Raw genomic sequence first — 26,254 nt, 5'->3', positions numbered from 1 at the left:
AAGGGAGGGGGCAGGAGAGGGGGAAGAAGGAAGAAGAGGAAAGGGGGAGAGGGGGGAAGAATGGGAAGGGGTGAGAGGGGAAAGAGGGAGATGGAGTGATTGTGAGAGGGAGGTGGGAGAGGAGGAGGGGGTAGGGAGGGGGAGGAAGGTCAGGAATGGGAAGTAGGGAGGGAGAGGGGGTGGGAGGTAGGAAGGGGGAAAGTAGGGAGGGGAGTGCACAGTCCAAGCTTGTGGTGGACATTGCTCCTGGGAAGGTTTTGGAATGGTGAGAGGGTTTGGCCATGAGCTGGATTACTGCATAAACATCCATACCATCCCATAGTTGTTCGTGACACACGCCAAGAGTGGCTGAAATCCGTCAAACCCACACCCATTGGTTCAGTGGGCCATCTGCTGCATTTCCATCTCGTGTTGTGATGTTTCCCCCCTCCCCACCTGTCTGTCCATCTCTCCACCCATTCTACACTGTCACCTCAGCCCCTCCCAGCTTCCTCCCCCCTGCATATTCCTGTCCCCTTCCCCACCATGTCGATGAAGGGTTGCAACCCACTCCTTCCCACAGTTGCTGATGGACCCAGTGACCCCTCCAGCTGAAACAGGACTGTGGATGGAACCGCTCTCACCTCCCCACCCTCCCATGCCCTGCGAGCCGGGGCTCAGACCCTCATAGTATCGCTGACCTCGCTGATGGTGTCCAGGTGGCGAGAATGGCAGCCCATGAGGAAGACGGTGGGGGCCATCACCAGGTCGAGCATGCGGCTGCCAAGCACTGGGATGTAGGGGTGGCGCCAGCGCAGGGGGTGCAGGAAATTCACAAAGCACTCGGCGACCAGTGTCAGCAATGGGCAGTTGCAAGAGAGGAAGACCAGCCGCCTCTCCATTAGGATGTTGGTCAGAATCTGCAGGAGAGAAAGAAGAAGTGGGGCAGCTGGTTCAATCCCAACCTCGAGTGCTGTCTGTGTGGAGTTTGCATGCTTATTCGGTGGTCATGTGGGATTTAGCTCAAGCACTTAACTAAAAACTTGAATTGTAAAACATGAAAGTCTGCAGACACCGAGGTTGAAATAAACACAATCTGGAGAAACTCAGCAGGTCAAACAGTGTCCTTAATGTAGCAAAGATAAAGATACATAACCAAGGTTCCAGGCTTGAGTCCTTCATTGAGGTATGAGCAAAATGTAGGTAGGCGCCCGAACAAAATGGTGAGGGGGGAATGGGGTAGGGGGATGATCACAGCCCCACGGGCAGGATAAGGGAGGTTGGGCATATCAGAGGGGGGATGGCTCTGTGAATGGAGAGGGAAGGGGGTGGAGAGCTAGAGGAAAGAAGAGAGTGGGATGGGGAAGAGAGGGAAAACGGAGAGTGGTCTTGCAGAAACTGGAGAATTCGATGTTAATGCCATCTAGCTGAAGAGTGCCCAGAGGGAAAATTAGGTGTTGCCCCTCCAATTTACGAGGCCATTGACAGACTTGTCAGCGCAGGAGTGGGGCACAATATTGAAGTGGTTGGGCACTGGAAGATCCCTGTCACTGCTGTGGACAGAGCGAAGGTGCTCAGCGAAGTGAGGCTCACCTCCCTACCTTGACAAAGGGCTCAGGCGCAAAACATCGGTCAGGTATTTTTGACCAGCTGAGCTTCTCCAGCATCATGTTTTTAACTATAAACTTGAACTTGACTGGCTGCAGAGGGGTCCAGAGAAGATTTATGATTTTGTTGCCAGGACTCGGGAGCTACAGGGAGAGGTTGAGTAGGCTGAAGCTTTATTCCTTGGAGTGCAGGAGGATGAGGGGTGATCTCACAGAGTGGACAAGATCATGAGAGGAATAGATTGGATAAATACAGAGAGCATTTTGTCCAGAGCAGGGGAGTCAGTAAGCAGGTTTAAGGGGGTGATATAAATATTTTTATATACAGTAGTCAGTAGGAGAGGTACGAATGAACCAAATCTTGACTGCTTTCCAAGGACCATAACCTTATGCAGAGTCCTCAGGAGGCCATAGCCAAAATAAAAAGTTGAGAAAGGCTGGTTTAAGGTGAGGGTGGGGGGGGGGGGGGGGGAGAGAGATTTAACAGCAACCTGAGGGATAACCTTTACACAGAGCATGGTGGGTGTACAGAAGGGGCTGTGCAGGAGGGGGTTGAGGGAAGTACTATTGCAATGCTTAAGAAAATTTGGGCAGATACGATAGTTTGAGGGATACGGATCAAACACAGGCAGGTAGGATTAGTGTGGGTGGGGCATTTTGGTCAGCATGGCCCAACTTGCCCAAAGGGCCTGTTTTCACGCCGCGTGGCTTTCTGACTGCTTTTACAGCTGTATGAATGTTAGAGCTCTTCTGTTCGTCTGTTTGGGGAAGATCCCTTCACATAGTGGCAGGTATAACGTGACAAATAAACTGAACAGGGCTTGGAGGGTGGAGGTAAGTGAAGCATTGCACTTGTTGAAAGGGTGGAGGATGGGAAGGGGCGAGAGTGAGGAGAAGTGTTGTGATGGTCCACAGATTCCCTCCCTCAAAACAGCTGGACCCATGGGTGAGGATGCTCATGGGATACGAACATCTGGATAATCCATGGGGCAAGTGTCCTCACTGCCCTCTTTCTCTCACACCTCCCCTTCACCACCAACAGATGCAGGCACCCCACTCCAGCGGGTACAGGGAGGCGGTGGGGGGGGGAGGGATTTACTGGTGCTGTCAAGGGAAGAGAGTCTAGGTCGAAATATTTTCAATGAAGGAGACTGAAGGCAATTGAACTCAAATCAGGTGGATAAGGTGTCGAGGGCCCTTGGGGATAGACGGGGACATCCCAGTCCTTCAGCAGAGGAGACAGCAATGAGAGAGCACAAAGGGGAGGGGGGGTTCAGGAAGCTAACCCCAATGAGGACACCCCGATGGGAGCAGAGACCGGGAGGGGGCGAGAGGAGGGGGCCAGAGGGTGTGGGGCAGGAACTCCATGATGGAGTGGGGATGGAGAGTGGAGTAGGAGCTCCATAATGGATTGAGGAAGGGGGGGGGCTAGATGTGGAGAGAGGGGCTGATGGGGGGTGGAGCAGGAGCTCCACGATAGAGCAGGTATGGAGGGTGGGGGGGGGGTGACAGGGGTGGGGGTGGAGGGGGGAAAAGGGGGAGGGGCAGAGGTTCCATGATGGAGCAGGGATGGAGGGTGGGGGGTGACGAGGGGGAAGGGGGAGGGGCAGAGGCTCCATGATGGAGCGGGTCAGCAATAACCTGTTCACATATACAGAGTGCACGTTCCCCTTTACCTGCAAGATGGTTGTGGGTGTGAAGCAGAGGAATGGGAGGTGCAGGCCAATGTCGAGAATCGGACTGTCCACATCTTCAGGGGGTGTCAGCACAATGTTGAGGGGCCCCAGCTCGAAGCACTGAGCACGTGGCAGGACCGGATGATGGGAGAGAGACAGTCATCACTATGCAGCAGCAAGAGCTGTGTGATCCATCCCCCGTCCCGGACTCCGCGGGAAGCTGCTCCTATATCCTACTCCCTGCCCAGTCGAAGGTAGGCGATGGGGAGAGAGGAGAGGCAGGGGATAAGGCAGAGGGATGGAGGGGAGAGAGGTGATGGAGTGGGATGAGGGATGGTGGGAGGGAGTAGGCAGGAGAGGAGGTGGGAAGAACAAGGGAGGGAGGGTGGGGAAGGAGGAGAAGGAGAGGAGGAAGAGCAAGATGGAAAGGCAAGGGAGGAGGGGAGCAAGGAGGACAGAGGAAGGGAGGAAGGGGATGGGGTGCGGGAGGGGGAGAAAAGAGATGGGGAAGGGGGAAGGGAAAGATTCTCTGAGGCCCAACCCCAGTTATGACCCCAGCCCCTCACACAGACACTCACCCTGTACAGACCACACATACTTCTCACAGATCCACACACCCCATGCCCAATAATGAAAGGCTTACCAGTTGCAGAGAGCCGGGAGGGGGACAGGGCACCAGGAAAAGCCGTTCAGCAAAGCCCTTCACCTTCTTCTCAAAGTCTGTCTCACTGCAGCTGGTTAGTTCGGACAGCAGGCTGGTGAAGGGGACAGGCAGAGCGGTTACAGGGGTGTGGGTCTAACCTGTGTCCCCACTCCTGACCCCTGAAACCAGTTACCAGGTCTGCAGACCAAGCCCTGGGGAGTGCAGACAGAGCCAACACCAGACCATGGGCAGCTCAGGCATTGGGGGAGAACAGAGAAAGATCAGTAGTTAGTGAGGGGAGCAAATTGGGTCACAGTCACACTGAAGATTCAGATACAGCCCTGTGGAATGGTCTTTCAGGTGGCACCCCTGAAAGCGCTGTGCTGTCCACCTGAAAGGAACAGCTGCAGGAGAGGCACCTTGGAGTACACTCCAACTCGTCAGCGCGGGACGTTGGGGCAAGGGCGACCGGCGCGGGATGTCAGGGCAGGACCGGCCAGTGCGGCAGTGGGGCTGTCAGGTGTGGGGGGGGGGGGGACTGTCAGGCAGTGGGGAGGGGGGTTGTCAGGCACGGGGATTTGGGTCCGGCTGATTATTATCAGCCCGGCCCATGGCAGCCACTTTCAGGTGGCTGCATTCAGGTGCCTCGGGGGACTGCTCAGATGCGGACCATGCCCACCCTCCTGTCTCCCCTCTAACACTGGTCACAGGCTGTTAGATTCCAGCACTTGCTGTGTGCACCCCACTTACCAGGAGAGGCAATCCTTCAGCACAGTGTAATATGGGAACCTGGTGATGACACATATTCCATATGGGGCCCACAAGTGGAGAGCTTCTGCTGCTGGTTCTGAGTCTGAGGATTCTGTGGGACACAGGTCAGAATCCTGTTGGGCAAAACCATGGCATCAGAGAGCTGCCGTCCAAAGTTCATATCTATTGTCAGAGTACACTGAGATTCTTTTTCCTAATTGGTAGCGCAAAAAAAAAACTGTACACAACATACACATGTAAACAAATAAAGAAATGTAAACAAACTGGTTGTGCAATACAGAGAGAAAAACAAAAAATAAATTGCAAAAGTCCTTAAATGGGTCCCTGATTGAGTTTGTCATTGAGGAGTCTGATGGTGGATGGGTAGAGATGTTCCTGAACCTGATGCTGTGAGTCTTGTGGCACCTAGACCACTTTCCTAATGGTAGTAGCGAGAACAAAGTGCGTATTGGGTGGTGTGGATCCTTGATGATTGTTATTGCTCTCAGACAGCAGTGTTCCCTTTAGATGTTCCCAATGGTGGGGATGATTTTGCCTGTGATGTCCTGGGCTGTATCCACTACCTTTTACAGGGCGTTACACTCAGGGGTATTGGTGTTCCCATATGAAACTGTGATGCAGCTGGTCAACACACTTTCCACCACACATCTGTAGAAATTTGCCAGGGTTTCTGATGTCGTACCAAACCTCTGAAAACTCCCGAGGAAGTAGAGGCACTGATGTGCTTTCTTCACAATGCCATTGGTGTGTTGGGTCTGGGAAATATCTTCCAAGATAGTGACTCCCAAGAACTTAAATTTGCTCACCTTCTCCCTCCCCACCCCGTAGACTGAACCCAGGTGGGCAAGGGTACGCTGCTGGCTGGAGTTCCATTCGCCTCATGGGTGGGGTATTCTTTGCCTGCAGCCTTCAGTGGAAAGTTGGGTTCTCCTGGCCCAATACAACCTGAGCACACATACATTCCGCACCAGGTGAACAACATGGTCAGTATGGACAACTTGGGCAGAAGGACATGTTTCTGTGCTTTTAAACTCAGTGGGGAAGAGCTGGGTGCAGGGACATTGGAGGTTGTCAGCTCCACCAGCTCTAATCTGGGCAGGTGGGATAAGGAGCCTCTAGCCAATCACCCACCTCCTCCCCCAGTCCACCGAGCAGAGTCTAACTCCCCTCCTCCATTGACGCCTCTTGGCTTTGTGTTGACCCTCAGCCCCACAGCTTGTTGGGGATAGGAAGCCATCTGGCACCCACCTCCTTGTGAGGAAGGTTCCCCCACAGTTCTGCCAGAGGAAACTTTCCCCTTTTGCTGAGACTGTCGTCAAGGACAGTCTCCCACTCTCACATCCTTGAGAGTGGCCAGCAAGTAGACAGGGTGGCGAAGGAGGTGCAATGCATGCCTGGCTTCAGTGGGTAGGGCACTGAGTGCAAGGGAAGGGAGGTACGCTGCACCTGGACTACTGTGCACAATTCTGGCTGTCCCATGACCAGAAGGATGTGAGAGCTATGGAGTGGGAACTGATTTACAAGGATGCTGCCTGGATGAGATGGGAGGAGCAGCAGGGAGAGTCTGGACAAAGGGTTGCTTTCTCTGAGGTGTCCGAAGCTGAGGGGAGGTTTGCAAAATTGTGAGAGGCATCACGAAGGTGGGTAATCAGTACTTCCGAGGGTGGATGCGACACACGCCAGAGGATGCATGTTTAAGGGGAGGAAGAGGAGGTTTAAGGAGATGTGCGGGATAAAGATTTCACACACATTGTGGTGGGTGCCGGGAACAGGCTGCCAGGAATACAACAAGGAGTTTACGAGGCTTCCACACTAGTCATTCCCAAAAGGTTAGGTCTCAGCTTCCAGGAAGAAGTATCCTTGCCGCGGAGAAAGTGGGGAATTGAGAGGAGACATTCGCTGCTCACCCTGATCTCTCTGTACATGCGCAGCACCACTCCCTGCTGTCGATTGCCTAGAACGTCTGTCAGCACCAGGAAATGGAAGGAATCTGCTTTGGCCTCAGCCGCCAGCTCAAATCCGTCTGGGAGGGTGAAAGAGGGAGACAGAGAGAGGGGGAGGGGGAGTGAGAGAGAGAGAGAAGGAAGGGGAGGAGAGGGAGGGAGAGATGGAAGGGAAGTGTGAGGGAGAGATGAAAGGGGAGGAGAGAGAGGGAGACAAGGAAGGGGAGAGGAGTGAGGGAGAGGAAGGGGAGAGAGGGAAGTGTGAGGGAGAGAGGAGAGGGCGAGGGAGAGAGAGAGGGAAGGGAAGTACGAGGGAAAGGGGATGAGAGAGGGAAAGGAAGGGGAGGGAGAAAAGAAGGAAGAGGGGAGGGAGAGAAGAGGGGGAGGGAGAAGTGAGGAGACGGGAGATGAGGGGGCAGGAGAATTGAGGTGGGTTGGATAGGATACAAGGAAACTTTGGAGAGATGGAGCAAACATGGCAGGGATGGAGAATGGGAGGGGGGTGTGTGGTGGTGGGGGGAGAAAAGAAACAAGAGATCAATGGGATTGTGCTCAGAATGATTCCTAACGTTCACCTGGGGTGGATAATAAACCTCAGCTTTGTGCCTACAGCCCACCCATGGGTGGGGGTAGAGGTACTGACCACATAGCCCATCATTGGGAGGGGGCAGGAGGACTGACCCACACAGCCCACCCGTGGGTTGGGGCAGGGGGACTGACCCTCACAGCCTACCCATGGGTGCAGGCAGAGGGACTGTCCACCACAGTCCACCCATGGGTGGAAGCAGGGACTGACTGACCACCACAGCCTATACCCCATCTTCCAACTTTCTCAGTGCAGGATAGCAAGCGGTCAGTCTGTCAGTGTGCACATGGAGGAATGTGGCAGGGAGGCCATTCCCCACAGCATACAGGACAGGAGGCCTTTCCACGGCTGGTATCCATTTCCCCTAGCCCCCAATCCCCCCAGCCCCTCTTCAAATCCCAGAAAACCCCAGGGCAGGATCAGACTGGGACCCTTTGTCAGGGTCTCTGTATCCATTGTGGCCCTCATTCCCCACTGACCCCTCTGCCCATGCCTTTTGCCTGTTGCCAGCTCTCTCCCAATTTCCCAGCCATTAACCCTTTCAGTGAGTTGTCCAGGTGAATTGTGGTAGGAACACAGGTTTGTGCCGAGCTCAGGGCCACAACCTGACTAACCAGCAACGTCTTCTCCAGAACTCCCGTGCTTAGCACCACCACAAACAGCCTGGCCCGATCTGGTCTGTTAGGAGCGCAGGATTGAACTCTGGGCCACTAGACTATGGCCTGGTTCAGAATGTAGGATGGGCTGCGGGATTCTTTGTGCGAGAAACAATCAGCTCTGGGATATGGCTTCTTCCTCACCCCCCCCTCCCCTCAGACCCCGGCGCCAGGAACAGTGCCAGGGTTAACAATGGTTTGATCTGGTGGATACATCAAGGATGAGGCTGGGGAAGTGGTGAAGAGGCAGTCTGGGATACAGTACCGTCTCTGGGTCAGGACTGGGATTGAGTCCCTGTCCCCACAGGGCCAGAAACTCATTCACGGAGACCTTGTGGCCAAAAATGGTTCCTTTGGTGGAGGGGGTCCATCCCACTCTAACCAGGAAAATCCACAGAAAAAAGGAGGCAGTGTCTGCACCGACTGCCGTGATGCGACCAATCCATAATCTCCCAAATAGAAATTTTGTACCTTTGTCATGAGTGTTTTGGTTATTGTATGTAAGCGTAATTAGTTTGGTGTTAAGTTTTCAATGTTGTGGGGGAGGGGGGGTGAGGGGGAAGGGGATAAAAAACTCAAAAAATTTGAAAAGGTTTCATGGAATTAACAAGTATGAAATGTAAATAATGTGATAACAATATTAATGATGGTTTGAGTGTAAAAACTATGAACAAAATATTCAAAAGATGGTTCCATTGGTGGGAGAGGTCCACTGCGACATCACACAAACTCCCCTCTCCAGATGATCCACACTTCCCACTGCCCAGGAAAGGAGGCCACTGCACTGAGGGGCCCTCTACACCCCGCACACACTCCTCACATCTGGGAGAGGCTCGGGAGTGTGCCTCAACAGGTTTAAGGGGTGTTCCTTCCCTGCAGACGTCAAACTCCTCGCTGAACTCCACCACGGTGCTCTGGGGGTGCCCTTGCTGCTGCGGAGTGACCTTCCTTTCTTTACCATCCCACACTCTGCAAACTTGCTCTTCACGTAGTTGTGTGACTGGTCACACAGCATGGTTACAGACCCTTCCAGCCCATGAATCCATACCTCCCAATTACACCCAATTAACCTACAACCCTCCGGTACATTTTGAAGGGTGGGAGGAAACTGGAACCCCTGAGGAAAACCCACATAGACACAGGGAGAACGTACAAACTCCTTACAGGCAATGGCAGATTCAAACCCTGGTCGCTGGCGTTCTGATATCTAACTGCTATGCTAACTGCTAACTCCTTAAATGTTGGAGATAACCCACCACCTGCTCACAGAAGAACCCTTCTCACTGTTCTTGGGCCTTTGTGACACTTGAACTTGAATCCTTTCCACGCATCTTCAGCACCACTCCCCTTCCTGACTGACCTGGCCTTGATCCCTGACCCTCCTGACTGAACTTGACCCCTGACTTTCCTAATTGACCGGACTGTGACCCTGACCCTCCTGACTGACTGGGTTGTGACCCCTGACCTGGGAAGCAGAGTTCCGGCAGCCCGCACAGATCTGTCCTGCCCGGAATTCCGAGGTGCTCCTTGGGAAGTTGCATCATATTGACGAGTTGTTCCGATGTGGGGGTTGGCCCCATGGTGTCCTCAGCCAGAGTTGGGGTGTGAGTGCTGGCGAAGGATGATGCGTGGATGGACAGTACCTCTGGGCAGACATCTGAGGGTCCAGATCCATGGCGGACATCCTGCAAATGGTGCGGAGATGAGGAGCAGCAAAGCCCAGATAGGGGTCAGAATGATCCGATGTCTGCCAGAAAGGGGAGGGAGGGAAGGCAGAGTAAGGGAAGGGTAGGGAGGGAAAGGGGAAGGGGAAGAAGGGAGGGAGGGAAGTGGAAGAAGGGAGGAGGGAGGAGGGAGGGAGGGAAGGGGAAGGGTGCATTGTTGGGAAGGAAACCGATTGGACTTGGCAACACCTGGAGAGGAGTGTGTTAATCAGCAGCTTGGAGAGCAGGAGGTAGGGGAGTACACTGAGGGTCTGAAGGGAGCACCAATGGTCAGGAAAGGGGAAAGGGAGGGGATGGGATGGGGTGGGAGGCTAGGGAAAGAAGGACTCCCTACCTGTACCATGTGCCAGAGGACTTTGGGAGGGACCCCCACGACAAGACACATCTCCAGCAGCTGGTGGCTCTGCAGTTGGACTCCTGAATCCCCCACCACCAGCCGGCTCGCCTCCGACATCCTCCTGAAGATCTGGGCTGCAGCTGGGCAGAGATGAGAAGGCCATCAGGACCCACTCCAACCTCATCTCCACCACCAGCCATGGTGAGGGGGTGAGTGGGGAGGGGGTGAGAGGGGTTGTGAACAGAGAGAGGATGGAGGGTGAGGAATAAAGGGAGAGAGGAAAACTGATGAGATAGAGAAGGGCATGGGGGGTGGGGGAAGGGAGGGGCAGACAGGGTGGGAGAGACATTGAAAGATTGTGAGAGGGGAAATCTCAAGCTGTTGGCCCTCCATGTGAGAACAGCCTTACAATCGAGCAATGGAGATAGGAACAGAAAAGGGAGTGGGAGGCCAGATCCACACATCCTGACCTCGATCATCTTTCTGTGAGCAAGCCCTTCCTGGCCTAAATGGGCACCTCGAGGACTGTCCAAACCACAAGACATAGGAGCATCAAGTCTGCCCTGCCATTTAATTGTGAGCTGATCCATTTTTCCACTCAGCCCCACTACCCGGCCTTCTCCCCATAACCTTTGATGACCCGGCAAACCAAAACCTATCAATTTCTGCCTTAAATACACCCGATGACCTGGCCTCTACAACTGTCTGTGACAAAAAATTCCACAGATTCACCACCCTCTGGCTGAAGAAATCCCTCCGCATCTCTGTCTAAGTGGACTTCAATCCTGAAGTTGTGCCCCCTTGTCCTAGACTCTCCCACCATGGGGAACAACCTTTCTACATCAACTCTGTCCGTGCCTTTCAACATTCAAAACATTTCAGTGAGAATCCCCCCTCATTCTCTGAAATCCTAACAAGTGCAGGCCAAGAGCTGCCAAAAGTTTATTCCTGGAAACTATTCTTATGAACCTCCCATGAACCCTCTTGAACAGCAGGACTTCCTTTCTTAAATGGAGAGCCCAAAATGGCTCACAATACTCCAAGCAAGGCCTCACCTGTACAGACCAAGAGCCATCAAACATTCAACATGGCTAATCCCTTCATTCCTGAAATCTTCCTTATGAATCTTCTCTGAACCCTCTCGAATGCCAGCACATCCTTTCTTAAATGAGGAGCCCAAAACTGTACCCCATATGGCCTCACCAGTACCTTATAAATCCTCAACATTATATCCCTGCTCTTGTATTCTATTCCTCTTGAAATGAATGCCAGCTTTGCATTTGACCTCTTCACCACCCTCTCAACATGCAAGTTTACCTTCAGGCTATCCTGCACGAGGACTCCCAGGTCCCTTTCCACCTGGCATTTTCAAATTTCTCCCCATTTAAGAAATAGTCTGCCTGTTTATTTTTTTTTCTACTAAAGTGCGTGACTGAACCCTTCCCAAACATTAATTTTCATTTGCCATTCCTCTGCCCGTTCTCCTAATCTGTCTAAGCCCTTCTGCAGCCTCCCTGTTTCCTCAACACTACCTGCTCCTTGACCTACCTTCATATCATCTGCAAACATGGTCACAAAACCATTCAGTCCATAATCAAAATCATTAATATACAAGATAAAAGGAGTGGCCTCCACAAGCAATTGGCAGCCAACCAGAATATAATCCCTGTATTCCTGCCAATTAGCTAATGCTCTACCCCCGCTAGGACATTTCTTGTTATACCATGAGCTCATGTTAAGTAGCCTCGTGTGGCACATTGTCGAAGGCGTTCTGAAAAACCATATACATAACATCCACTGCATCTCCTTTTTCCAGCCTGCTTGTCACTTCTACGACAGAAAGCTGTCAGCTGGGATCACCAAACTCACATTAGTAGGTTACAGATTAGTCTGAGATCAACTTGCATCAGTAGATTAATTAGTTAAAGATTAAGATGTGATAATCGCAGTTGTATTGGTGGGTTAACTAGTTACAGATTAGTGCAGATCTCACATTAGTGTGGACATTACTTTAAATTAATTAGTATGGATCCGTACTACCGATTTGAAGCTGATACAAGGATCTGTGCGAGGAACTCAGCAGTTCAAGGGGCAGCAGTGATGCAGAGAGAATGGTAACATTTAAAGAAAGAGCCCTTCAGAGAACCATTGAACTCTCCAGCACATAAAAGAGACCCTTTGTGCTGAACTATTATTCTGCCTCGTCCCACTGACCTGTACCCAGTGCAGATCTCTCCACACTCCTCCCTTTCATGTACCTGTCCGGATTTCTCTTAAATTTTTTTTGGAGTGTGTGGTGCGCTGTTAGACAGAAGCAAACACACAAAACCGAAGAGACTGTACAACAGGTTTTAATTGACAAAGACATCCACAGAGCAGGACTGGCTGTGGCTGCAGCAACTCTGAGTGAGGCCTCGGGAGGCTGGCTCAGGCTTGTATCCCAGAGGGTGATTGACACCTGACCAAGTGGGGCTTGATCCATTCAGGTCAGCTGATTGACAGCCGGCCAGGTGTTGTACTCTCCTGCAGGTACAGAGGTTGCCCCCTTCAGTAAGCCGGTGGTGTACCACCACAGAGAGATAAATACGAGAGGTCATAGTTTTAAGCTGAAAGGGGAAAAGTTTAGGGGGAACATTAGGGGAAAGTTCTTCACTCAAAGAATGGTAGGAGTGTGGAACGAGCTGCCATCTGTTGTGGTGAATGTGGGCTCAATCTTAAATTTTAAGAATAAATCGGATAAATACATGGATGGGAAGGGTCTGGAGGGTTACGGAATGGGAGCAGCTCAATAGGACTAGTGGAATGATGGTTGGCACAGTCTAGAAGGGCTGAATGGCCTGTTTTCTGTGCTGTACCATTCTAAATATTTCTCCAAATTGAGCCTGCATTCACCTCTTCAGCTAGCACTCGTTCCACACTCCCACCACTCTTTGTGTGAAGAAGATCCCCCTCATGTTCTCTTTGTCCCAGACTCCCCTCCCATGGTAGGGGAGTCCAGGACAAGAGGCCACAAAATCAGATTTTTTTCCCTGCATCAGCAATGGGGAGGGTAGCAAGAGTTAACACTTGCGGCTCTGATTGCCTATTTCTGGTACTTCCAGTTTCTCTCTCAGATCGGCCAGCTGCGTCAGCTTCCCTTTTTACCGACCAGACCTAGTGCTCCGGTAGGTACTTTCCTCTGTCACTGCTCACATGCAGGCCTGGCCCATGCAGCAGCAGGGAGAAATGTGGCAGTGAGGGGGAAGAAGAGGAGGCTTTGGAGAGGCTACAGAAGAGCGGAGAGGTAGGCCAGTATGGCTATATGGGCTGAAGAACCTGTGAGTCTGCCCTCCCCAGGCAGAAATCTCACCAAAGACATTACTGTCACCAAGATCACTGTGCGTCACCACATAAAAGTTTCAAGTTTCAATTCAAGTTTATTGTCATCTGATTGTACAAATACAACCCAACGAAACAGCGTTCTCTGGTCCTCGGTGCAAAACACACAGACACACAATCAGACGTAACGCACATTACAGACAAACAATACATATGAAGGACAAGTATTTAATCTATAAGTCAGCCTGAAGAAAACTGAGGTCCTCCATCAGCCAGCTCCCCACCATGACCACCAGCCCCACCCCACATCTCCATCGGGCACACGGAACTCAAAATGGTCAACCAGTTTACCTACCTCGGCTGCACCATTTCATCTGATGCAAGGATCGACAAAGAGATAGACAACAGACTCGCCAAGGCAAATAGCGCCTTTGGAAGACTACTCAAAAGAGTCTGGAAAAACAACCACCTGAAGAAACACACAAAGATCAGCGTGTACAGAGCCGTTGTCATACCCACGCTCCTGTTCGGCTCCGAATCATGGGTCCTCTACCGGCATCACCTATGGCTCCTAGAACGCTTCCATCAGTGCTGTCTCTGCTCCATCCTCAACATTCATTGGAATGACTTCATCACCAACATCGAAGTACTCGAGCTGGCAGAGTCTGCAAGCATTGAATCCATGCTGCTGAAGACCCAACTGTGCTGGGTGGGTCATGTCTCCAGAATGGAGGACCATCGCCTTCCCAAGATTGTGTTCTATGGCGAGCTCTCCACTGGCCACCAAGACAGAGGTGCACCAAAGAAGAGGTACAAGGACTGCTTAAAGAAATCTCTTGGTGCCTGCCACATTGACCACCGCCAGTGGGCTGATATCGCCTCCAACCGTGCATCTTGACGCCTCACAGTTCGGCGGGCAGCAACCTCCTTTGAAGAAGACCGCAGAGCCCACCTCACTGACAAAAGACAAAGGAGGAAAAACCCAACACCCAACCCCAACCAACCAATTTTCCCTTGTAACCGCCGCTGCAACCGTGCCTGCCTGTCCCACATCGGACTTGTCAGTCACCAACGAGCCTGCAGCAGACGTGGACATACCCCTCCATAAATCTTCGTCCGTGAAGCCAAGCCAAAGAAATAAAATAAATAAATAAATGAAATTGTTTGTTTCATGAATATGAGAGTCTTGGATAGTTAATGTGACCAGTTCCTTTCGTCGTTCAGCATTCTCACTGCCTATAGGAAGAAGCTGTTCCTCAGCCTGGTGGTGCTGGCTCTGATGCCCCTGTATCTCTTCCCTGATGGGAGCAGGTGAAAGATGCTTTGTGCAGGGTGGAAGGAGTCCTCAATGGTTTTGCACACCCTCTTCTGACAACGATCCCAGTAGATCATATCAATGGGGGGCAGGAGGGAGACCCCAGTAATCCTCTCTGCCACTCTTATTGTCCTGTGGATTGACCTTCGATCCATTTCTCTGCAGCAACCATTTTATTTCCAAACTTTATTCAACTACGACGTTACAAACTCAAAACACACACAGAGCCACAATTAAAACTAAAAACCACCATAACATGTGGCAACAAAACCGTGAGAAGCAGTAATTACGACCACCTCTCTAGTAAACAGTATTACACATCAAATTAAAGCACGATCTTCATCATCAACCACACATGCGATCCCCTGGGGGGGGGGGCCCACCGTTCCCTGAACTCAGCCACTGCCCCCTTGAACACCATGTGTTCCTGCTCCAAAACCAAATGGGCTTGCACGTAACCCCAAAAGATGGGTGGGCAGTCAATTCTCCACACCCCCTTGACCACTTAATTCTTCTCAGGAAGTGCAGTCGCTGTTGCGCCTTCCTGACAAGTGAGGAGATGCTTTGTGTCCACAATAGGTCACCAGTTAAGTGAATTGCAAGGAACTTGGTGCTCTCCACTCTCTCTCCTACAGAGTTGTTGATATGTAGCGGAGAGACCTCCTCCTGAGGTCCACGATCATCTCCTTTGTCTTGTCCACATTGAGACTCGGTTTGTTCCTATCGCACCATATCGTGAGATATTCCACGGGGTCACCACTGACCAGGGCCAGTGGAACACTGTGATGCAGGAGCAGCTCCATGGCTGGGGCAATGCGATGAGCGACTCACCTCCCTACCCTCCCCAAACCTCCCCCTCTGCCATCCACAAGGCATGTCCAGAGTGTGTTGGAACACTCTCCCCTTACTATGACTCTCAGAAAGCTCAACAGCAAGGAAAACACAGCACCCAGCACTGCACATTTACTGTACTGCAGTGATGTATTAATGCTGACTGCTTGCTATTAGTTATGACTGTAGATTGGCTCCATCCTACTGGTATAACAGATGGTGCAACTTAACCCACTGGTCAGTAGAGGTGGCTTCTTCTGTTAATAAAAGCCTATAGTATGATACAAGACTGGTCCCTGCTTATGGCGTATCAAGTACCCATGCCCAGAGACTGCTGGCTGCACAAGCTACACACCCTCTTGTTCAATAATCTCTGGTATGGTACATTATTGAAACCCTCCTGATAGTCTTGCACCCCTTCATCCACTGATTCCTCTTTACCTGCCATTTACAATCTTGGAACACTCTGGACCATGTGTCATGTGCAATTTCTCTCCCTTAAATCCATGTCGACCCAGTCCTAGAATAATTTTCTAACTTGCGTTTTTACAGTTAAATCTTTGCCCAACAATCTCAGGCTAACCCATCTGTAGGTCCCTATTTACACTCTTCCTCTTTTCTCAAGTCTTGGCCTTACATTTGCCTCCTTCCAAACGGTTGTGTCTTTCAGAATCTGTGCTATTCCAGAAGGTGATAACCAGAGCTCTGACATCTCCATCGCTCCCTCCCAAATGCCGGGATACAGGGCACTGGCTCCTGACGATTTACCACCCGCCAGCTCTGTTCACACTCACTGAATTCACTATTTCTTTAAAGTTGATGATCCTTTTTTAATTACAACACAATTAGAAATTAGAAACAAATTCCAGCATATAACCCAAGCCACCCAAATTAACCTACAAACCCAGCACGTTTTCGAAGGGTGGGAGGAAACCCACGCAGACATGGGGAGAACGTACAAACTCCTTGCAGGTAGTGCCAGATTTGAACCTGGGTTGCTGGTGTTGTAACAGTGTTGTGAAGACAACCACAAGATATTTATTCCATTTTTCTTTCATTTCCTTATTCATCAATACCCCATTAATTTTCACAAATCTTTCTCTGGTTAACATCTACAGAAGTTTTTAAAAGTCTGTTCGTAGTGGACTTATGGGACGTTCTCGCATTCTGCCATCCCTCATCAATCCCTCAGGCATGGCCATGGGGCGGAGCTAGAGCAGTGTTCCTCAACCAGGGTTCCCCGGAACCCTAGGGTTTCGCAAGAGGTCGCTAGATGTTCCGCAAGAAACAGTGATTAAATAGGCTAATGCATTTTTGAGTAATTTTTGTTTAATTTTATATTTGTAATTTTACCATACATGGATGGTATATTGTTGGAAAATCCTTGGTTATTATAATAAAGGCTTCCACCTCTTATATTATTTGAAATGAAAACCTCGGTGTGAGGTCTCATAAACAGCAGTATGATATTTTTTGCATTGCCAATAAATTTGACAAAAAAAGGGAGTTATTATTTTCCTTAACAAGTTATCAAAAATATATATAATGTTTACCATGTGAACTATGATAAAAATATAATAATTTTTATGCAGGGGTTCCCTGAAAGTTTCAAGGGTTCCACAAGGGTGGAACCTTCAAGCCAAGAAGGTTGAGAAATGCTGAGCTAGACAGACATGTCTTGGATGAACTCTCAATGAAGAATTTTAAAAAGATGGTTTAAAAGTTTAAAATGAAGAATTGTTTTTCCCTGTGGATGAAAAAAATGAACACTAAGAAACCATGACAGCAAAAAACAAAATCGGAAGGGACACCGACTCAGCCATCGAGTGAAAGCCTGAAAGGGAGTGGCACAAGAGCAGTCTTGGGACCGACTGAGCCCAGCAGTGCTGGGGGATCAGGGCGAGACCTGAATGTAATCCTAGATAAGATGGAGACTTTATGCAATCATTTCATGGGCGTTGAAATAGCAATGAAGTATATGTCAGAGAAGATGACTGAATTAAAAAAGACAATTGATGATTTAATGGAACGAATGGTCCAAGTGGAAGTTGACTTGGTTAAAATGGAAGAAAGGCTTTGGAAAAAGATGGAAGAAATGGGACTTGGATAAACAAGCTATGGTGGATAGGATCGACCACGTGGAGAATTTCAGCAGATGCGATAATGTTTGGATTATTGATTTGAAGGAAGGGACCGAAGGGAGAGACCTGGTGAGCTTCTTTGAAACTTGGATTCCACGAGTATTGGGAGAAAATAAATTCAACGGAAAACTACGAATAGAAAGGGATCATCGGACCCCTGGACCCGGAAGATCTGACGAGCAGTGACCATTCCCAGTTCTGGTAAGACTTTTGAGTTTCCAGGAACGGGAAGCGGTTTTGGGAGCATCATTTATGAAAGATTTAAATCTGATTGATATTTGGAGGCAGCTCCACCCCACAGAGAAAGAGAGAGACTACTCATTGTACTCAAGGGTCCATGATTCACATACAAGGATTTATTTTTAATATCTGGATAGTTAAAAAAGTGATAAAAATGGAATTCTTGGCGAGGCTACTGTCAGTCCATTCGCCATTAACCTCAACTATTGCGATAGTGGAAAAACAAGATGTGTACAGATGGTGTCTTAATGCCACATTGTTGAAAAGGGCAGACTTCTGTGAGTTTATTAGGAGACAGATAGAACTAATTTGTGAGACAAATCTCTCTTCCACTGATAAGAGCTTTTTGATATGGGATATGCTTAAAGCTTATCGAAGAAGGCAAATTATTTCTTATACAAAAAATCTTAAAAGAGAATATAATGTAGAATTGGATAGTTTGGAGAAAGATAACAGAACTGGAGAAAGAATATCAGAGGACGGATTTACAAGAAAAATATAGACTCTTTGAGAATAAAAAATTGCTGTAACAGCAATTTATTATAAATGTGTAAAACTGAAAAAAATTATTTTAAAATCTAAGCAAAAATATTATGAATTAGGAGAACGAGCACATACGGTCTTGTCCTGGCAAGTGAAGTCACAGGAGTCATTGAGGATGATAAATGCAATTAAAACAGAAGCCAATATTTTAACGTACAATCAAAAAGAGATTAGTGATATTTTTAGACAATACGATACAAAACTATATAAATTAGAATTATTAGGAGATGATAAGGAGATGGACAAGCTCTTAGTGAACACTGAGAAACTAGAGGTGAGAAAACAGATGGAGTTTGATGCCCCTTTCACAAGAGAAGAAATTGAGAAGGTTCTGAATACGCTGCAACCTAATAAGTCTCTGGGATATTGCAGGATAAATCGTAGTGCAGGAATTGACTCAAAATTCCTGCACATTCCTTTTTAGACTGCCCGTGTAGTGGCAAAATTCCTTGATTGTGCCGTTACATGCCTGCAATCTAAAAATCAAAACAGATTACAGACGTGGCCTTCGCAGATGACCCGGAGCTTTATCTTTTGAGTAATTTTATTGAATTAAGTAATAAATTAACTAAATTCCAAATTTCTTTTGTCAAAGCAGCTTTATCAGTGGCTAAGAAGTGTATTGCAATTTCTTCTAAGTCCAACTCTCCCTTATTCATAGCACATGTGGACTGCAGAGATGAATAGTGGAGAAAATTATGTACAATCTAAAAAACAAATATGACACATTTGTCAAGAAAGTTACGCGGGGGGGGGGGGGGGTGGCGGCGTGAAGCCGTGAGCAAAGGACATGGGAATACGCCTCCTCTGGGAGAACTAATTAATAACTGACTTTAAAAGTTTTAAAAATTTTTAAATAATTAATACAGCTTTTAGAACCTGCCTGCAGTTTTTATTATGGCTTCAAGGAAAGGGAAGCCACAGACAACTAGAAACACAGTTATGAAAGAAGTAAAAAAAAAATCAGAGAAATTTGGGCCTATCTTGACATCAGAGCCTTGGGCTGAAGTTCCTCTTTCTCCTCGAGCAACGAGAGCCACAGTGGCACGAGTTCAGATGACACTAGCACTACTTCTCTGGGAAGCCAAAGAAGATGGTGCTGGAGTCCGTAAGAGGGTCATCGAGCTACAAAGATTGCAAGAACAAGTGTGCATGCGACAAAGTTCGCACATAGGCAGAACAGACCATTCGGCACTATTATGGAGAACTGGTAAAGCTGCTGTCAGCAGCTCTATTTCACAAGTTCTGCCTCCTCTAGAATAGGAGGCAGAATCAGAAGCTCCTTTTTCAATGTTAAGTGATATAAAAAGACAAGAAGAAGATCAGAATAAGGAAGAGGAGGAGAAGGAAGAAGATGGAGATCAAAAGGCTCAACTAATACAAGAAATGAGAACTATGCAGGTAGAGGCATCTAAAGCTAGGGGACGGGGTATGGGCAGGCAATGAGTGAGAAGATGGATATGCAGTTTGTGTCTGTAAGGCTTGATGTTCATACTCAATTTGTATATGTTAAAGGAGAGATGAAGATTATTAAGGAAGAAACGAAAAGAGATGCTAAAGTGATTGATAAAGTTAAAACAACAAGTTCAGAAAGTTGAGAAAATGTGCAAGAATACCATGATGAAGTGGACCAATGTAAAGATGTGGTTAATAAGTTGAAAGATTCAGTTATGGCATGGAGTGTCGAGAAGAAAGAGCTTTCACAAAAAAATTATATATTAGAAAATCACAGTCGAAGAAATAATGTGAAGAGGCTGATAGAAGATTTTGAAGGTCCCAATCCTGTACAATTTTTTCAAAAAATGTATCCCAGAAGTTCTGTGATCTGATAATTTTCCGAATGAAATTGAATTGGATAGAGCACATAGGGCTAATAGAAAGAAGCCATTACCTGGACAGACTGGGTTCTGATTACATATTTGTGTTATCAAGATAAAGAGAGAATATTGAGAGCAGCTGTCCAGAAGACTTGCCAATATCAAAGCACATTGATAGTGGCTGATAAAAATTATTTTTCTATGCAGATCTAAGTACAAAAATTGTGAAAAGAAAAAAAGGAATTTAACCCAGTTAAATCAATTTTATGGAAGAAAGGATATAAGTTTTCTTTTCATCATCCTACTACACTTAAAGTGTTTCTGGGAGATAATCAAGCAAGATTTTTTACAAATGAAATGGAAGTGTTGGAATTTGCTAGTTCTCTTGCTAGTAACTCAAAACGGTCAACCAGTTTATCTATCTCGGCTGCACCATTTCATCAGATGCAAGGATCGACAATGAGATAGACAACAGACTCGCCAAGGCAAATAGCGCCTTTGGAAGACTACACAAAAGAGTCTGGAAAAACAACCAACTGAAAAACCTCACAAAGATAAGCGTATACAGAGCCGTTGTCATACCCACACTCCTGTTCGGCTCCGAATCATGGGTCCTCTACCGGCATCACCTACGGCTCCTAGAACGCTTCCACCAGCGTTGTCTCCGCTCCATCCTCAACATCCATTGGAGCGCTTTCATCCCTAACGTCGAAGTACTCGAGATGGCAGAGGTCGACAGCATCGAGTCCACGCTGCTGAAGATCCAGCTGCGCTGGATGGGTCACGTCTCCAGAATGGAGGACCATCGCCTTCCCAAGATCGTGTTATACGGCGAGCTCTCCACTGGCCACCGTGACAGAGGTGCACCAAAGAAAAGGTACAAGGACTGCCTAAAGAAATCTCTTGGTGCCTGCCACATTGACCACCGCCAGTGGGCTGATATCGCCTCAAACCGTGCATCTTGGCGCCTCACAGTTTGGCGGGCAGCAACCTCCTTTGAAGAAGACCGTAGAGCCCACCTCACTGACAAAAGGCAAAGGAGGAAAAACCCAACACCCAACCCAACCAACCAATTTTCCCCTGCAGCCGCTGCAACCGTGTCTGCCTGTCCCGCATCGGACTTGTCAGCCACAAACGAGCCTGCAGCTGACGTGGACTTTTACCCCCTCCATAAATCTTCGTCCGCGAAGCCAAGCCAAAGAAGAATAAAAAGGTTCAATAAGTTGGCGTGCAAACTACAGATAGTCAACAACCTGAGAAGATACAAGGTGAAGAGAGTTATACAACAAGAAATGGAAGACCTGAATGAAGAACAAATTAATAAAGTCCATGAAGCAGCTGCCTTCACCTAAAAATGAAGTTTTTAAAATTTATATAACGATTGTTCTCTTTGGGGAGGGGGGGTGTAGAAGGGTGTTTTCCTTCTCCGTCCCTAGCTATTATGTGCCACTTAGTGGTGAGAGCCACTTCCCGCACATTAGAGGGAGGTAGCACTTGTATCTTTTTTGACAGTACATTTTTTGTGTTTTTTTTTCCTTTTTTAAGTATTGCTTTATTTTTCTTTACTTTCTTCCTTTGGATGGAGATGTCAAGTGTGGTTAACAGTTTTAAGAAGTGGGAGGCCCAAGAGGAGAGGCAAAGGGGAGTTTTGAGTGTTTGGGAAGTAGATTAATGGCTAATATGGGGTACTAAATATTTTTTAATATAAATGGGCTTAACAGTTTGATTAAGAGAAAGAGGGTTTTAGCTTATTTGAAGAAAATTAAAGTTGATGTTTCTTTTCTACAGGAGACTTATTTAACAGAGAAGGAACATCAGAAATTAAAAAAGAGACTGGATAGGTCAGGTGGTAGCTTCAACGTTTAATTCTAAAGCAAGGGCTGTCACAATAAACATTATCTGCGAAAATTCAAAGGGTGGTTACTGCTCCTGTGTGGAGATTTGTCCTGGTTCATGGTCAAATTTATTCAGAAATGTGGACACTTGTGAGTATTTATGCACCAAATATAAATGATGAAGGATTTATTCGGGATACTGTAGCGGCCCGCGCCCACACAAGAAATGGCTGTTGAATGCGGCAACTGGCAAAGCATCATGCAGGAAAGGTAACCTTGAGTGCAATGAAAGAGTTGAACTTGATAGATATTTGGCAAAGATTAAATCTGAAAGAAAGGGATTATTCTTTTTATTCACATAGACATGATTCTTATTCCAGCATAGACTTATTTTTGATATCGGCGCAATTGCAAGGAAGAGATATGAAAGTGGTTTGTAAGGCTAGAATTTTATATGATCATTCACCGCTTTTAATGACATGTTTGGTTCCTGAGAAGGAGCAATTGGTTTCGAGGTAGAGTATTGTTGAAGAGTGGGGATATTTGTGATTTTATAAGAAAACAAATTCAAGAAGTTTTAGAAATAAACTCTAATTCAGTAGTTAATAAATTTAAACTTTGGGATGCATTGAAGGCATACTTGAGAGATCAGATAGTAAATATTACAGAGAAAATTAAGAAAGATTATATGAAAGAGGTTGAAAAAACACACAAATGCTGGAGAAACTCAGCAGGTCAAACAATGCCTTTACGTTGCAAAGGTAAAGATACATCACCAATGTTTTCAGGCTTGAGCCCTTCATCAAGGTGTGGGGGAACATGAGAGATGTCCAAACAAAAGGGGGAATGAAGGGGGGTGGTGAGGGGTGGGAAATGATAGGCAGAATGGGGGGGTGGTGGGAAGGACCAGAGGAAGGGGGGAGGAGGAGTCTAGGCAAGGTGGAGAGAGAAAGGAAGTAGGAACTGGAATAACTAGGGGGAGAGGGAGGGAAAAGGCAAGCTGATGAGTGGAATGCAGTGAACTCATTGTTCATGCCCTTGGGTTGGAGAGTACCCAGATGAAAAATGAGGTGTTGGTCCTTCAATCTGCAGGTGGTCAGGGTGGGGTAATGTGAAAGGCCATAGATAGACATGTGAGCTTGAGAGCATGACTCAGAATTGAAATGGTTGGCTATGGGGAGGCTGCATTTGTTGCGGATGGAGAGGAGGTGCTGGGTGAAGCGATCTCCTAATCAGTGACTGGTCTCTCTGACGTAGAGAAGGCCACAGAGGGTGCACCAGATGCAGTAAATGAGTTCACCTGAAAAGTCTTTTTGGGACCTCAGACTGTGGTGAGGGAGGAAGCGTGGGTGTAGTTATTGCACCTCCTATGACCACAGTGGAAGGTGCCGAGTGTGGGGGGTGATAGGTGAGGAGGGAAGAGTGCATGAGGGAGTCATGGAGGAAGCAGTCCCTGCGAAAGGCTGAGAGGGGAGGAGAATGAAAAATGTGTCTGGTGGTGGGGGTCCTGCAATAAGAACTGGAAATTCTAGTAATGTTTTGGATGCAGAGGCTGGTGGAGTGGTAGGTGAGGACAAGGGGGATTCTATGATTATTGTTTCTAGGGGTGGGGGGGCTAGGACAGATGAGCGGGGAAATGGAAGAGATGAGGGTGAGGGCCGTTAATAGTGGTGGAGGGGAAGCCATGTTTGTGGAAGAGGGCAGACATTTCAGAGACTCTGGACTGGAAGACCTCATCTATGGAGCAGATGTGGCGAAAACGTAGAAATTGAGAGAGGGGGATGGAGGGTGTGAGGACGAGTCCAGGTAGTTGTGGAAGTTAGAGGTTGTAATAAAAGACAGTGGAGAGTCTGTCTCCTGAGATGGAGAAAGACAGATCCAGAAAAGGGAGAGTATCATCGGAGATGGACCAGGTGAGTTCGAGGTCAGGGTGGAAACTGATGAAACTGACAGCTCATCGCGGGGGCATGAGGCCGCCCCGATGTAGTTGTCAATGTACCAGAGGAAGAATTGGGGGTGGGGTTCTTGCCTGTGAACGAACAGGTAGGCATAGCTGGGACCCATGTTGGTACCCATGGCTACTCTTTTAATCTGGAGGTAGTGGGATGAGTTAAAGGAAAAAGTGTTAAGGGTGAGGACAAGTTCTGCCAGGCGGAGAAGGGTAGTGGTGGAAGGCGACTGCTCAGGTCTGAGGTCCAGGAAAAAGCGAAGTGCTTTCAGGCCTTCTGTGTGGGGAATGGAGGTGTAAAGGGATGATTGGACATCCATTGTGAAGATGAGGAGGTCAGGTTCGGGGAATTTGAAGTCTTGGAGGAGGTGGAGGGTGTGTGAGGTGACTCGGTGTAGGTGGGGAGGGATTTTACTAGGGGAGAAAAGAAGGAGTCAAGGTAGGATGAAATTAGTTCCGTGGGGCAAGAGCAAGTAGAGACAATGGGTCTGTCTGAATGGTTAGGTCTGCCTCCCCCTTCCCCTTCTTGTTTGGACATCTCTCACATTCGCCAACTCCTCGATGAAGGGCTCAAACACGAAACGTTGGTGATGTATCTTTACTGTTGCTATATAAAGGCACTGTTTGACCTGCTGAGTTTCTCCAACTTTTGTGTGTTCTTTCACTTAATCACGGTGTCAACAGAATCCTGTGTTTTACCATATGGAAGAGGTTGATCAATTAGAAACTGAAATAGAGGATTTGGAGAAGGATTTACAAAGGTCTCAGATGAAAAAAGAAAGAAATTAATAAAGAAAAAAATTTATTATATGATCCAGACTTACAGAATGGAAAAATTAATTGGAGAACTAAACAGAATTAGGACAAAGGGATCACAGGTTTTAGTTAAAAACAGAACAAACTTCTAGAATAACTCTTCCTCTTTCTTTGGCTTGGCTTCGCGGATGAAGATTTATGGAGGGGTAATGTCCACGTCAGCTGCAGGCTCGTTTGTGGCTGACAAGTCCGATGTGGGGACAGGCAGACACGGTTGCAGCGGTTGCAAGGGAAAATTGGTTGGTTGGGGTTGGGTGTTGGGTTTTTCCTCCTTTGTCTTTTGTCAGTGAGGTGGGCTCTGCGGTCTTCTTCAAAGGAGGTTGCTGCCCGCCGAACTGTGAGGCACCAAGATGCACGGTTTGAGGCGATATCAGCCCACTGGCAGTGGTCAATGTGGCAGGCACCAAGAAATTTCTAATGCTATTATAAAAAGCTCAAAGATGATTACTTATAAACCCCAATAAATTAATGATTCATTTAAAGATTTTTATTCTAATTTATATAAATCTGTCTAGAGGAAATTAAGTTAAAATTAAGATCTTATCTTTTTATATTTCAGATAAATTTAGAAATATCGAGATAGAAGAGATTTAGATGCTTTTACAGTAAGAGAAGTCAGTGAAGCACTTTGTTCATTGTAAGTCTCTGGGTTTTCTGCCTGAGTTTATTTAAAGTTGTTTAAGGATCTTTTAATACTTCCTTTTATGGAGATGTTAAACCAAATGGCGGAACCTCATTCCTTACCAGAGTCTTTTTCAACTGCAATAAAGACTGTTATACCAAAGAAAGCTAAGGAACCGTTAAATCAGGGGAGGAGGGAAGGGGGGAGGTTCTTATATGCCATGTGTGTATCTTTTTGAAATAATTTTTGAATTTAATGAAATGTAATTATTGTGGTAAACTTTGTAAATAGATTATTTAAAAAAATGGAAATAACATCTTGTTACAATATGTGATTTCCCCGCAGAGATTTTTTATGAATAGTGTGATCTCTCAGGGAGTGTGGTTTTATATTTTGTTAGAAGGGGGTGGGGAGGGGTTTTTTCTTTATTTTTGTATGAAAAAGTTTATATATTGTGAAATTGAAAATTTTACCATGTCTGTTTATAAAAAATGAAAAATAAAATATTTTAAAAAATCCCTCAGGCGCATATATTGTGAAATTGAAAATTTTACCATGTCTGTTTATAAAAAATGAAAAATAAAATATTAAAAAAAATCCCTCAGGCGCATTCTGAAATTTTACCAAACCCCAGGCTGACGTCTCTCTTGGTCAACATTCTTTTCCTTTCATCAGACTCTGGCTTTGACATCACTCGTTGGCTAAAGTTGTGTGGCCTTTCTTGTTTCCTCAAAGGCATGCCCATCAATTGTAGACTTTACAATTTTTTTTAAATACAGGGGAGTAAAGCCATGAAGATCTGCACACGTTGCGATTGAAGTAAAAGCATAATGCTGAGAAATTCAGCAGGTCAAACAGTGTACAGCCTGAAATGTCGGTTATCTACCTTCATCTTTCCTATATAAA

The 26,254-nt window shown here is 47.4% G+C and overlaps 1 protein-coding gene across 6 annotated transcripts in view; it reads right to left on the bottom strand.

The window, feature by feature from the left end:
• Nucleotides 1–26,254, bottom strand: part of LOC138735888 (DENN domain-containing protein 3-like) — a 92,155-nt gene that overhangs the window by 45,846 nt on the left and 20,055 nt on the right. For 4 of the 6 annotated variants that reach the window (XM_069884483.1, XM_069884482.1, XM_069884487.1 and 1 more), the window contains exons 2-8: nucleotides 9,920–10,062; nucleotides 9,327–9,546; nucleotides 6,584–6,699; nucleotides 4,656–4,789; nucleotides 3,906–4,017; nucleotides 3,263–3,382; nucleotides 681–899 (exon numbers count right to left, since the gene is read on the bottom strand). In XM_069884483.1, the coding sequence (XP_069740584.1) occupies nucleotides 681–899; nucleotides 3,263–3,382; nucleotides 3,906–4,017; nucleotides 4,656–4,789; nucleotides 6,584–6,699; nucleotides 9,327–9,546; nucleotides 9,920–10,062 (1,064 nt within the window). The remainder of the gene's footprint in view (nucleotides 1–680; nucleotides 900–3,262; nucleotides 3,383–3,905; nucleotides 4,018–4,655; nucleotides 4,790–6,583; nucleotides 6,700–9,326; nucleotides 9,547–9,919; nucleotides 10,063–26,254) is intronic. The other 2 variants (XM_069884485.1, XM_069884486.1) reach the window with 2 other exon arrangements.

This window comes from Narcine bancroftii, chromosome 6 (genome assembly GCF_036971445.1).
Source record: "Narcine bancroftii isolate sNarBan1 chromosome 6, sNarBan1.hap1, whole genome shotgun sequence".
NCBI lineage: Eukaryota > Metazoa > Chordata > Chondrichthyes > Torpediniformes > Narcinidae > Narcine > Narcine bancroftii.
This window is presented reverse-complemented; position numbering and strand designations above follow the sequence as displayed.